General features: G+C 36.2%; 1 protein-coding gene across 1 annotated transcript in view; it reads left to right on the top strand.

Moving 5' to 3' along the window:
• The first annotated feature begins 369 nt into the window (after positions 1-369).
• The window catches only part of LOC107690235 (GRB2-related adaptor protein 2-like), a 16,249-nt gene continuing 2,215 nt past the window's right edge, over positions 370-14,403 (top strand). The window contains exons 1-7 of the mRNA XM_016488490.1: positions 370-602; positions 6,004-6,078; positions 6,438-6,544; positions 7,425-7,516; positions 7,926-8,045; positions 8,900-9,083; positions 9,430-9,534. Coding sequence (XP_016343976.1) covers positions 6,467-6,544; positions 7,425-7,516; positions 7,926-8,045; positions 8,900-9,083; positions 9,430-9,534 — 579 coding nt within the window. The 5' untranslated portion in view covers positions 370-602; positions 6,004-6,078; positions 6,438-6,466. The remainder of the gene's footprint in view (positions 603-6,003; positions 6,079-6,437; positions 6,545-7,424; positions 7,517-7,925; positions 8,046-8,899; positions 9,084-9,429; positions 9,535-14,403) is intronic.

The following is a 14,403-nucleotide window of genomic DNA, read 5'->3' as shown; positions in this document are numbered from 1 at the left end:
TTACAAAACTTAATGTTTTGTTTAAAACGTCTTTTAGTCATTTAGCTAAGGTGGTAGGCTACCAAAATACAATTTGGGTTGTGCAAGACGAGCACCAACACCGGTAAATTAGTGACAATAAGTTTCATTTATTTATTTATTTTTTAAATATCAACCACATTGAAAGTCACTGAATATTTCGCACAGTGATGGGCTAGATCAGGGGTGCCCAAACTCGCTCCTGGAGGGCCGGTGTCCTGCAGAGTTTTGCTCCAACTTGCCTCAACACACCTGCTGGTAAGTTTCTAGTATGCCTATAAGAGCTTGATTCGCTGGTTCAGGTGTGTTTAATTGGGGTTGGAGCTAAACTTTGCAGGACACCGGCCCTCCAGGACCGAGTTTGGGCACCCCTGGGCTAGATACAGTGCTATCACATTGCCTTTTTCAAGGGGCGGAGACAAAGGTTCCGCTCGTTCTTGTGAGCGCATGCATAGTGCGCCAAGCAGGGCATGCAGGTAGCGGACTAGCAGTTGAGTAGCCTACTGGGTGATTTGAGACGGTGACTTCTGCTGCACGTGCTTTGTCTTTTCTTCGTTACCGGACAGTGAAACAGCGAGACAACGGTAAAGTCATTTGGATTGCCTCTAGTTTTATTTAAAAGTTGCAACGATCAAAATATATGTGTGAAGTTTGACAGTTGCAACCCACTGCGAGAGCTGACACGCTGATGCTCGTTTGAACGTTTCGCTTCTGGTCTTGAATCTCAGTGCATTATGTTTCTCATGATACTAAATTGTTGATTTAAAGACGTGAAAGACTAGAGACGTGTTTAAATGCGTAAAATTAGTTTCGTAGACGAGTGTGCGCACGTACTGTATGAAATTAGCATTAAATATTAATGTTGGTCAGGATAGTGAATGAAGAGCTCTAGAAGTATAGGAAAGTCCAATACTTTTTAAAAATAGCTCAAATATAGTTATGATGTAAAATACAAAGTTTACAAGTGTTTGGTCGTTACGTGATCCCCATAATTTTAAGCAGCCTATGTTGTTTTATAGTTTTGCTATTATTCTAGCAGTAATAGCCTATTAGCTACTGTTATGTGGAAAACAGTAATATTCAATAATTTAAGAAGTGGGTGTACATAGCCTACACACACATACATACATACATACAGTCAAACCAAAAATATATTCAGACACCTTCAACATTTCTCACATTATATCACAGCACTATAGTTTAGAAAATGGTAATAAATATGACAAGAACTCAGAGTTAAACTGTGTCAGAACAAATTCATCTTGATAATGTCAGATAACTGTGATAGAAAGGTATGTAATGGATTACAATCAACCAAAAATTATTCAGCTGTTAAATTTACATACACTATTAGATAATACCAATTTAGGTCAACCAGTTACCAAGCAATACTTAATTTTGGTCAGTCTGTGGTGTAAAAAGTTCGCATTAGCAATTAAAGAAAAAAACACTTAAGCAAAATATGGTCAGGTAAAAGAGTGAATATTTTTTTATCCCAAATTTTACTGGTAGTCCATTGTATGAAGAATTTTTGGGTATAATATGTCACAGTTCACTTTATTTTGCTATCCTCACTTACATAAATTAACTCCTGCACCCACTAGTAAAAAGATATCAAAATTATATCTGGTGTCTGAATAATTTTTGGTTTGACTGTATACACACACACACAAACAAGGGAATGTGGAACTCATAGAATATATGTGACCCTGGACCACAAAACCAGTCATAAGGGTCAATTTTATTAAATTGAGATTTATACATCATCTGAAAGCTGAATAAATAAGCTTTCCATTGATGTGTGGTTTGTTAGGATAGGACATTTGGGGATATTTGGCCGAGATACAACTATTTGAAAATCTGGAATCTGAGGGTGCAAAAACATCAAAATATTGAAAAAATCATCTTTAAAGTTGTCCAAATTATGTTCTTAGCAAAGCATATTACTAATCAAAAATTAAGTTTTAGGTACGGAATTTACAAAATCTCTTCATGGAACATGATCTTTACTTAATATCCTAATGATTTTTGGCATAAAAGAAAAATCTATAATTTTGACCCATACAATGTATTTTTGGCTATTACTACAAATATTCCCCAGCGACTTAAGACTGGTTTTGTGCTCCAGGGTCACATATAGCCTACAACAGAAGCCCTTTTCCACTGCAGTTTCTAATTTCCGTATTTCTACCCATATAAATTTATCCTAATATCAACTCTTAAATTACATTCAAAATTGTGCAAATTGTTTCATTTTGTTTTACTTGTACATACCCTGTGTCCAGTTGTAAATCAGCGCAGTCCTCCCCAAAGCATATATTCCTAAGGTATGAAAACACTGGGCCTCGGCATAAAAGCACATAACACAAAGAGACCATGTATCGAGGGAATGAGACTAAAGCTCAGTGTTTATTCATAAAACAACTTCCCCTGTCACAGCAGTCAAATCAGCTTTCAGTCTTTAAATGGCTTTTTTGTTTTTCTGTCTTTCTTCCTTGTAATGCCTGTATTGATCTAGTCATGTTTGCATGAACCATGAGGCCTGTGTTTCAAGTTTAAGGGAAAACAGGAGATCAGTTTTCAACAGGTTTTTGCAAAATGCAGTTTTTATTTGCATTTAGGTGTATTAATTTCTTCACATGGTTTTAGTTTTGTTATCTTGATAATTACAGATTATTACACATACTGTTTGCAGAATATGATATGGAGTGCAGATCTGTGAAGGGCAGATGAACTGTGACAGGTTCAACAGTACTGACAGTGTTAAGGATTATTTAATAATTTTTAATTATGAATGATGATATCAGTGCAAAAAAACTGCAAATTTGAATTTCACTATTAATTTCAATTAATTTCAAAATTTCTTAGAATCTGGTTCGTACCTCTTCTGCTTTAATGATAGCAGCATGAATTAAACCCGAAGATCTTGTTCTCCAACATGATTTGAGAACAATCCAAAGAGAATCTTGAGCTTCGATAGAAGGGAAAAATTCTGACCGTGTGTACAGAATCACATGATCAATCTCACAAATCTACTTTTTTTATTAATGAGCTAGAAATAGTGTAGAGTCTTGAATATGTCATACTCATTTTACATCATAATGTTTTTGTTTTTGTAAGTTTAAATTAGATTTTGAATATCTTATTTTCAACATGGACTTTTGGACCCTGTATATAAAAAAAAAAGTTTTTGTTGAACTTTTTGATAAACTTTGAAATATTAACTCACTTTAGTTAATTAATGTAGCAAAGAAACAATCTAATTTGGTCTAATGTATTCTGTGTCTCTTTGTATCATTCATTATATTATATCTCTTTCTTTTTCATAGTCAAATTAAGTCGGTTTAATCCACAACACCAAAACAGAACAGCTCTCCTCTTCACAAACTTCACTAATTGTGCATCACTGAAAAGAGAGCAGACAGTGTTTCTGTAACACTTATAGTCAGGGAATAAATTAGGTTTCCAATTATCATATGTTGCTCAGTTTGCACTTCGTTTCATGTAAAGTTGTTGCTTTTTGAACATGCATCATTGGGTCTCCTCTGTCCCCGTCTGCAGTATGGCAGGAGCTCAGTTTAGGCAAAGATAACTGAGCACTGTGGAACTGACAGAGTACGTTAACATGACTGACAGATCAGCTCTCACGTCTAATCGCTGCTCATCTGAGAAATGGTTTTTCACAAGGCCAGAGGGGTGAGGAAGGGAGGGATCAGACGACTTCAAATCCATGTCTCAGAGTGTGGCTCAGTGTAATCTAGAGGTGACAAATTGAAATAGATGACATCGTAAGTTATGTCGGAGTAGGACACTGCAAACCAGCACTTGGATGGGCTAACACAGCATGTACAATGTAAGGTCAAAAACATTACATGAGATTTAACTGATTTTTCATAAAAGTTTTGTTTCGCTTTTAATTTGTAATGTTTCTTTATGGAGTTTGACATGCTGAATTTTACTTTTTTGTATCAATATTAACAGCGCTCATGAAAACTAAAAAAAAATATGTTGACAATTATGCAAGCTAATCTGTTATTACTCATGCATATAAATTACTTGGTACATGCATAATACTTGAGCTAACATCAGTTGAACATAAACAGTTACCAAAAGAGAGTCTTCCAAAACTTCAGAAGTTTGATGATTTTTGTCTTTTATGGCTAGTCCCACAATGTTTTGGAATGTTCCGGAAAGCAGTAGAATATTACAAAGCGTTACAGAAACCTCTAGAATTTTCCCATCCTTGCGAAAGCAAAATATCTTAAAAACGGGCAAACATACTACAAATTAGTCAGTTTTTTTTTCCAAGAGGCATGATTAGATGCACATGCATTTCTTTGAAAGAATGGACAGTATTTTATGCAGAAAGCATACATCAGCTCGTTTATTGTTGGTACAGTCGCGGGGCTAAAACACCTTTGTGAACTATGAGATAATATCACAAACACTGATGCAGCAGCACACTTTGAAATCATTTAAAGCTATAATATGCTTGAGAGAATAAAGTTCTCAATGCCTGTATTCACAGGTAAGAAAGAGGGAGATGCCGCACAATGCTAGCTGCAGATCATTAGCATTATCAGTTCTGTAAGAAAATAACCTACATATTAGGAGGAATCAAACTGTCCATAGTCTTTTGTGATAAAAGAGCCTGAGCCTAATGTACTGAATGAAAACATTTAGAAAAATGTTCTCTTTATGAAAGAGATAAACGTATCAGCACAACAACGCCTGGGTTGTTGATTTCATTTGTGAAATGGGTGTTTCTTAAAAGCGCAGAAGTGAAAATAGACTGTTTAATTTGAAGTGCCAAAGAGGGGAGTGGAAAATTATATCGGAAAATAAAATAAGAAGATTTAAAGTGTATATACAATATGTCTTACAGTTTTGCTTATGGTTGGGTTCTTTGTAAGACTAATTTTTATTACTCCATGTAATTTGTCCTTTTAATATTTTGGTACCTTTTTGTGTTGCTCTGGTCTTTACAAGTGAACCCCTTTGTTAAATAAGAAACATTTGTTAATATATTTTATTATACATTTAAACATAAGGGGATAGTTCACCAAAAATAACAGTTTAGTAAACCATTTAGAAGACAAGTCAGACTATTCACACTATTCACACACTGTTCTTCATACAATGAAAATGAATGATGACTGGGGCTGCTGAGTTTCAAAAATGACAACAAAAAAAAGTCCATAAAAGTACCAGAACAATAGTCCATATTACGTGTGAGAGAGCTACAGCAGATTAGATGATTTTTAGTGAATAATGGCTTTAAATTTGGCCCCACAAAGTAAGTGTATGACCTAGATAGGAGACTTGATGAACCTGTGTTCAACTAAGGGTTAAAAGTTGATAAAGGGTTAAAGGTTTGTGTTTACTTCTGCAACATTCCTCTTATAGGGAGCCAAAGCCACATTTCTTGTTTACCCACGTGTTTTCTCTTGTACGGTCACCATCTCAAATGGAGGATGGGCAAGGACATGCATCATACTGTAGTAATTAAATATAATTTAATCTGCATTTCCTCCTCTGCTGTTTGTGCAGCTCTCCTTCCTCCTGATCCTGCTGGAAATTATCCTGATTACCAGCATCCCTTCCTTTCCTCTTCACTCTGAAAAGCCCAATTCAGAGGAGAACAGAGAGGACCTTTAAACTTCTCAGCCAATCCGGTTAAAATGATCATCAACCAACTTGCTTAAAAACATTGTCTTAAAGAATAACTCCAATGCACCCATTGCAAAGATAACGGGGGAGTTTTGTGTTAATGATGGAAAGACTTAAAGGGTTAGTTCTCTGCAAGAAAAGCTTAAAAAGCCTAAAAAAATCTGTAAATAATGAGTGTCTGTTTGCCACTCTAAAGGTATGGTTCGACTTTAGAAGACCTGGAACATACAGTAGGGCATATTCATGTAGGCTTCATCTATGGTCTTCCATTCATTTTAGTTTGTTAATTTTCACCTGTCTCTGTCTTTTCTTTAGGTGGAGCTGTGATGGCCTCTTGAAACCAGTTAAACAAGTGTCTCAACGTCCTCAGATCACAGGCATTGTATTATAGTAAGTTGTGACCTCTTCATTCACAATTATAGGTTAATTCAATCATTTATTTCTTTATTTTTTCCCCCATTAAAATCTTTTTTTGTGAGTGGTCAGAACTTGAAACATGAAAAGTACTTAGTGGCCTTTTTTGAACCAACTTACTCCACTTTAATAAAGTCACACTTTTGCGTTGCATACAATTGCCTCTAGCCAGCTAACCACAGCTGCATGCTTCTGCTTAGCTAGAACATCAGCAGGACTTTGATCTCTCTGGTCTTTCACAAGCCTGAGGTTAACACATTTACTCTACATTTTCTTCATTTTATCACCCTGGTTTCTCCAACCTCGAATCTTTCTGTGTCTCCTCCCATTTGTGGGAGCTTGTAGACCCTCCCCTTCATTCACCATGGAGGCCAGAGGAAAGTATGACTTCAATGGCAAAGAAGAAGATGAGCTCAGCTTCCGGAAAGGAGACATTCTAAAGGTGAGCGATAGAGTACTCTAATGCACAAAAAACACTTACTTTGATTGCAGAGTTGTGAAGCCCTCAAACTAAAGGCTTTCAAAGACCACTCAGTGCACGATTTGCATTGACCACTGCATGAAAAGGGTTACAGATGCTAGCAAAAAAACGGAACAGTGTACAGAGGCAACAGTAAAAACAAGTATTTATAAGACAAGTCCAGCTATATTTCTTGGAAACATCGCAGAAAGAAAAAAAATACTTGCTGAACATGGGTTTATACAATTCTTGGGATGCTCCATGACTGATAAGAAAATGAGGCATTCAAGATGTCTTCATAAAGTTTGAGAGGTTTTTAAACACAAATGTAGGTGCAAAGTTGGACCTATCAAGCCAGTGGGGTGAAAGTTGCGCTATATATACTATGCATAGTTATTAAAAAAAAAAAAAAAACTGTTGAAACCTTTTCAATAATTCAAATAAAAATTATTTAATAATACTTAATAATAATAATTGTATGAAAATCATGCTTGCATACCATAAAATATTGGAATTGTAAGATAAGAAGTCCTAAGTCCTAATTATGAGTTAAAAAGTCAAAATTACAACATAAAAGTCCTAATTATGAAAAGTCATTTTTAATGTTATAATTATGAATTATCTCATCTCATAATTTCAGCTTTTTAAGTCATAACTGACTTTTTATGTAATCATTTTGACTTGTATCATAATTTAAACCTTTTTTGTCGTAATTTAGACCTTTTGTCAAAATTGTATTTAAGTCATAATTTTATTTTTTATGTTACAATTATGACTTTTTAATCTCATAATTATGATTTACCATTTTTGAGGGCTTAAGAAATGGGCTTATATTCATTTGAACAAATATTGCTCTAAACAGATCCTGGGATCTCAAGACGAGTGGTTCAAGGCAGAGCTACATGGTCATGAGGGCTTCATACCTAAAAACTATGTTGACATGCAAACGCTGAGGTGAGCTTATGCTTGTGATATTAATGTTTGCTTTTTACCACATGCAAAAAAACCTGTGAGCATTTACACTCTTAAAAATAAAGGTTCTTTATTGGCATCAATGGTTCTATGAAGAACCTTGAACATCCATGGAACCTTTCAAATGCAGAAAAGGTTCTTTATAGTCGAAAAAGGTTCTTTAGATTTTTAAAATGCTTTTCAATATGGTTCTTTTAGGAACTGTTCACTGAAAGGTTCTTTTGGGAACCAAAAATTCTAATTTTTCATCACTGTAAAAACACCCTTTTGGAACCTTTATTTTTAAGAGTGTAGTTAATATCGTGAGTTATTGTAAAATAGATAAAGAGAGAGAGAGAGTAAAAGACCTAAATTAACACAAAAGTGTATTTGGATTCCAAATTTTCTACAGCTGGTTCAAAGAGAACGCCGGTCGTGGCTCGGCTGAGGAGATGCTCATGTCCCGAGAGGTGGGTGCTTTCCTGATCCGTGGCAGCCAGAATTCCCCTGGAGACTTCTCCATCTCAGTCAGGTAACAAAAATGAGGAGAGAATAGAATTAGTCGATTTGTATTAGGATTTTGATTTTGATTTTGCCTGTGTGTTTGCTTAAAGGCATAGTTCGCCGTCATTATTTACCCACCATCACGTCCTTCCAAACCTGTATGACTTTCTTAGTTTTATGCAACATTTTTCGTCAATATAATGGAAGTCAGTGGTAACCAAAAATATTTGGTTACCAATATTCTTCAAAATATCTTCTTTTGTGTTCTGCAGAAGAAAAAATATAAAAACAAAAAATTGAGATAAGGTCACAGTCCTGTTAGCCTAGTGTTAGTATTTCAGCTAGCACATGAAGGTCACCCTTAAAATGCTGTGCATCTGTAATCCCACAAATTGTCTTGTCAGTCTTTTTTAAGCCATGAGGATGAAAGAGCCTCACACCTGAGCCATCTCGGCCCACACACACTGAATCTGGCCTATGGAAACACTCCATCAATAATGCATCAATAACATCCATCTTATTACAGCGGTCAGACAGTCCATTTGTTTCAGCCATCCTCTCATAAATCACCTGTACAGTAGGTCCAAACTGAATGCACAGAGAGAGAGAGAGAGAGAGAGAGGGTTCCCTCTAGTGCAGAAAGTGGGTTGTGCAGCTTATGTTAATGGCAGTTTATTAATAATTGCTGGACGTTAATACATTCTGAGGGCTGGTAATCAAACTCGAATAAGTTAGAAGCTTCTGCTCAATGACTGCGTAGCTTTTTATAAGTGAGATTATATATATTTATATATCAGTCTGTCATATGACACCAAATAAGTGTGAACAGTTAGGTTTCATTTTTCTCACGTTCATTTATTTATATCTCTTATGTCTGCTCAGACACGAGTATGATGTACAGCATTTTAAAGTTATGAAGGATAAATCGTGCCAGTACTACCTGTGGACGGAGAAGTTTACCTCTCTAAACAAGCTTGTGGAGTTCTACAAGACCACCTCCATATCCAAGCAGAGGGAGATCTTCCTTAGGGACGGAAGTGGGAATGAGCCACGAGCACCTCCACCTGTAAATAATCTCTAGATTTAAATCAATAAATACAGTTTGCTGTTAATCTTCTAGGTTACTGTTTATACTTCATCTCCATGAAGGCACACTTAATCATTAAACTTTCTTTTTACGTTTTTTGGACTCATTTATCTGCTGATTTCTCTTGTTGTTCAAGGGACAGTTGATGTAAGAAAATCAAAAAGTAAGACACTGTGATGGAGATTTTAATTTCAAATTTAAGATTTTAGCAATACACTATGAGCCGATTCTGTCAAACATGGCTTTTAAATGTGGATGAAGCTGAGAGTTTGTGTACAGGAGATAAATAATATTAATAAAGTCAATAAATCGTACTCATTTTCAGTTAAGGAGTCAACCAGAGGTTCGACCTTCCCCAGGCGGTGGTTATGGTGGTCCCCCAACCTCATCACAACACCGCAACACGACAGATCAAACTCACAACCAGAAGGTACAAGCATGTCAGCAGTCAAATTGAAACCCTTTTGTGCACGCATTTAAAACTGAAAAACCTTGTTGAATTATTGAAAAGCTTTCATTCATATTGAAGTACATTAACCGCTGTATATATATATATATATATATATAGAGAGAGAGAGAGAGAGCGAGAGAAAGAGGCAACACACCTCTTTCTCTCTCTGTCAGTGTTGCCAGATTGGATGGACGATTTCCAGCCCAAAAGCTCACAAAAACCCGCCCAAAACTTTAACTGTCAAAATAATATGATGGAATATGTAAATCAAGGTTGATAAGGGTAATTTTTAACTCCTTAAAGCAAAATAATGACGACAAAATAATATAAATATAACGTTAGATACATTCCCATGTAAACGGATCAAATCGGGGCAAATAGCCTACATTAAAGAGAATTAGGCTACCGACATGAATAAAATTTGCAAGCAGACACTGTCAAAACAGCAATCAAGAAATTAACCGATACCCTCGAAACAACACATGCATCATTTTCAATGTCAGCAGTCAGAATAATCCAATTTAAATGCAAAAAGTGCCCAATATAAGTGATAGGAAAAAGCAACGTAATTAGCAGGTATTTCACACTCGTTCATGCACACACCATGACAGTCAAAACTGTGTCATTCATTGATACATACTGAATTATAATCTGACAATTACAAAAAAAAAAACAACAGTAATGCGCTTACCTTCGTGTCGCTCTATAATTTTACACAGAACTAGAGGAAGCCTCTTGTTAAGTTCATATTGTAGAACATAATACAGAACTTTGCACAGTCAAAACTAATCAAGTCTAGCAGTTTTCAAGGATTTATCAATCTGGACCGTTTAAAAGATAAAAGACAGGATCGTATAAACTGGCATATTTATAGTTTCGGTTTTGATTCATTAATTCAAATGTGCTCTGATTTCGGAGTTGCAGTGATAGAGCCTTCGTGTCAGCTCACTCCACAATAATTCACGTTTTGAGAGAGTCACTGTCCCACTCTAACAAATATTTTGGCATTGTGATTATTTGAATATAGGCTACAGTCATACTACATTCAAAATCAGATATGTTATAACTTATCACGCTAAAAACTTGTCACTCATGAATCATAACGTTATTAGGGATGTGCATCTCATGACTGAGGCCGACATGCAACTCGTCGCATTGCATAGCCTACGATACATTAAAGATACATATGAAGCAGCTACCGATGTGATGCGATACGATTCACCCCTGCTACGATGCAGTGCGATCCGATTTGATTCGATTCAACACAATGCGATTCGATGCAATATGATGCAATGGAGAAAATATGATCACTTTTAATGCCTCGAGGCCTGTTTCATAAAACAAGTTAACCAAATAAGCCAGGCTTATTTCAGTTAGTCTGACTCATTGTCAAATGATTTGGTTCCATAAAGCAAATTTAACATAGGCCTAGATCAAGCTTAGTCACTGTGGCAACTTATGCTGGGAAACTGACCTGGTCTAAAGCAGGCTAACTGTCAGACTAAGGTGAGCTCCTCTACTGACCAATAGCAATCCAATGATATTACTACTCTCTCACATACTATTATTTGCCTTTTTTTTAGTTTCTAGCCATGCAGCCTTTCTCTTTGGTTGTATTACAGATGTACCTTTTATAGTTTGCAGAACAAATAGCAGAACATTAGAACATTACAATCTAAAATTGCACTTTAAAGCATTAAAATAACTAAATTAAAAGTTAAAATCACTGAATTAAAAATGAAAATAAATGCTATCATAAAAATACACTTTATATGTAGGTTTAAAATTCTACAAAAGACACATTTAATGTCCAAAAACAGTTTTATTTTAGCAAAATGTATATTTATATAATTATTGTGCTTCTATTCGATTGCGCTCAGTCTGTTTAGCACGCTGTAGCGATCGTTGCTCTCGCGTTCCTCGCCCACTCCTGACAGCAAAATGAATATGTTTGTATGACTTTCTAACATTTACAGATGAAAAATATACCTGTGACATGTCAGTTATGCAGTGAGGAAAACACAACGTCTCAAATGCATTAAATATGCACTGATATATTCGCTGTTTGCCATGGTGTATCGATTTGATCCATGATCGACATTAAGGGCTGCTTAAGAATAAGCGTGCACAAATTAGTGAGATTGTGTGAATTTAATTAGTCATTAATGGAATTGTTAGGTTATTTCAAGTCAGGTTTTGGACTTTAATCCCAGTTTTTCCTCGGGTCTCCGTAGTGTTGTGATGCGTCACAATCACGCAGCAGCAGTGATGAGAGAACGCACTTGAGAAACCGTTTAGAGAGGAGAAATCAATCTACATATAAAATATTGGTCACAGATTATTAGTCACTTTCTAAATAATAAAAGTATAGTGCATCCACTAGTAATTATATCGACTTCTAGCCGATACACACTTTTTAAACCGATGCATCGCATCGTTAACTTTTTATGCCAATGCACCGAGCGAATCGGGGAATCTTCCCATCCCTAGTGTGTAGTAAAGTTGTGACGACTGATTGGATGCAGTACATGCATACTTGGGTTTGTTTGTTAAACAATTAGCCTATGCAATTTATATGTTTGAAAACCGCCAGACTGACCCCAAACCAGCCCAAGACAATTTTTACCCGTACAATCAAATTCAAAACCGTCCAGACACACTGCTCTCTGTGCATCTGCATTGTTCAGCGAGTGGCTGAGAGGAGCAACGCGCTTTCAGTTAAAACATATATTATGTTGCTTCTCTAAGATTCCTCCTATTCAAGAAGCAGCGTGATGAGAGAACGCGCTTGAGAAACAGTTTAGAGAGGAGAAATCAATCTACATATAAAATATTGGTCACAGATTATTGGTCACTTTCTAAATAATAAAAGTGTATAGTGCATCCACTAGTAATTATATATAAATAAATCGTTTTTTACCGATGCAAATATGTTAGAAACGATGCATCGTGATATAAATGCCAACTTGTATCCGATGCACACTTTTTAAACCGATGCATCGCATCGTTAACTTTTTATGCCAATGCACCGAGCGAATCGGGGAATCTTCCCATCCCTAGTGTGTAGTAAAGTTGTGACGACTGATTGGATGCAGTACATGCATACTTGGGTTTGTTTGTTAAACAATTAGCCTATGCAATTTATATGTTTGAAAACCGCCAGACTGACCCCAAACCAGCCCAAGACAATTTTTACCCGTACAATCAAATTCAAAACCGTCCAGACACACTGCTCTCTGTGCATCTGCATTGTTCAGCGAGTGGCTGAGAGGAGCAACGCGCTTTCAGTTAAAACATATATTATGTTGCTTCTCTAATTTTACATGCAAGTATAGCCGAAATCACAGCACAGTTATTGTCTTTATCTTATGTGTATTTAATTTCATCAATAATAAATGTACATTTTGCATGTTCAGAAGAAGTGAGCTGCCCTGTCCTGCGAAAATATAAACAGGCTTGTGTAAGTAAATTGCTCAGTGCAAAGAAAGAGAAGTAATGGGAACCTGGTATTTCTATGCTCTTTTTTCATGTGTCTAATAGACATGAACAAGTTCTTTGAAAAACATCTATGACCTTTGAAATATGTCTAGTCTTCATGCTCTATGTTGAGTATGGTTTCACTAATAATAAACATACATTTGCATAAAGCATCCATATTTGTCCATGCCCATGTAATAACAGCGGACTTGAATAAATCTTTCTGCTTTAAAATATAAGTCAAGTGATCTTTTCAAAGAGATAGTTCAACCTAATTCTGTCATAATTACTGTCATGTTGTTTCAAACCTGTAGAACTTGATTTCTATTTTCCGCGTACCACGGAGGAAATAAAGTTACAGGTAAACGATAACAGAATATTACGAAAATTAACACCGTACTATTAATGACATACTATGAGTCTGTGTCTCATAAGGTACTTGTGTCTAGTAAATATGTTTGTGTATTGAAATAGATACTAGTATCTTTTGGAATAGTTGCTAGAAACTTCAAAAACCTTAATCGTAAAATTGGAATAGGAACAATTTTAATACGTGGGTTAGATGGAAGTGAATAGTTGATATTTGAATCCCTAACTTGAAATCAAATGGTTAATAGTGAAATTTAAAAATATACTTGTCACTATTGGAGTATTAACAAATAAAGTAGTAACAGAAATATATAGTTCATTTTAAGGATGTAAGTAATGTGTCCTGACTTACGCTAAGTCATATTTCAGATGTTTTATAAATTTATTGGTTTCATTTGTATGATTCACATGAAGATGAAGCATGTGGCCTAAACAAGTTTTATTGTATAAGTTTATATGGGGCTGTCATTATGACATATTTTGAAGTTAATTGTCAGTCATGTGGTTGTGTACTTTCCACTGAGCATAAGATCGTCTCGGTTACGTATGGTAACCCTCGTTCCCTGAAGGAGGGAACGGAGACGTCACGTCGGTGACCGACGAATTGGGATATCGCTTCGATAGACCAATCTACTTCGAGTGTAAACTAAACGAGCCAATGCACATTGGCATGCAATTATTGTATCCAGCTGCCGCTGATCACAGCGTGAGTATAATAAGGCAGCAGGTGCAATGCATACCCTCTTCAAGGCGTAAGCGTGTCTCGTAGACGGTGCTCTTGCCGAAGTGATGGTGTTCACTACCTCCTGGGGTAGGTCACCTAGAACCTCCGTGTCCCATCCAGGGACCAGACATGGAGTTTCCAAATGTCTGGACGCGGGTGCCAAAGGTGCCCCGTCTCTAAGTCAGTAGATCCTTCCTCAGAGGTATCAGCCAAGGAGGGGCTGTCGCGAGGAGCACTAGCTCGGGGAACCAGGCCCGAGTGGGCCAATACGGCGCCGC

The sequence above is a fragment of the Sinocyclocheilus anshuiensis genome, unplaced genomic scaffold (genome assembly GCF_001515605.1).
Source record: "Sinocyclocheilus anshuiensis isolate Anshui unplaced genomic scaffold, SAMN03320099.WGS_v1.1 scaffold461, whole genome shotgun sequence".
NCBI lineage: Eukaryota > Metazoa > Chordata > Actinopteri > Cypriniformes > Cyprinidae > Sinocyclocheilus > Sinocyclocheilus anshuiensis.
This window is presented reverse-complemented; position numbering and strand designations above follow the sequence as displayed.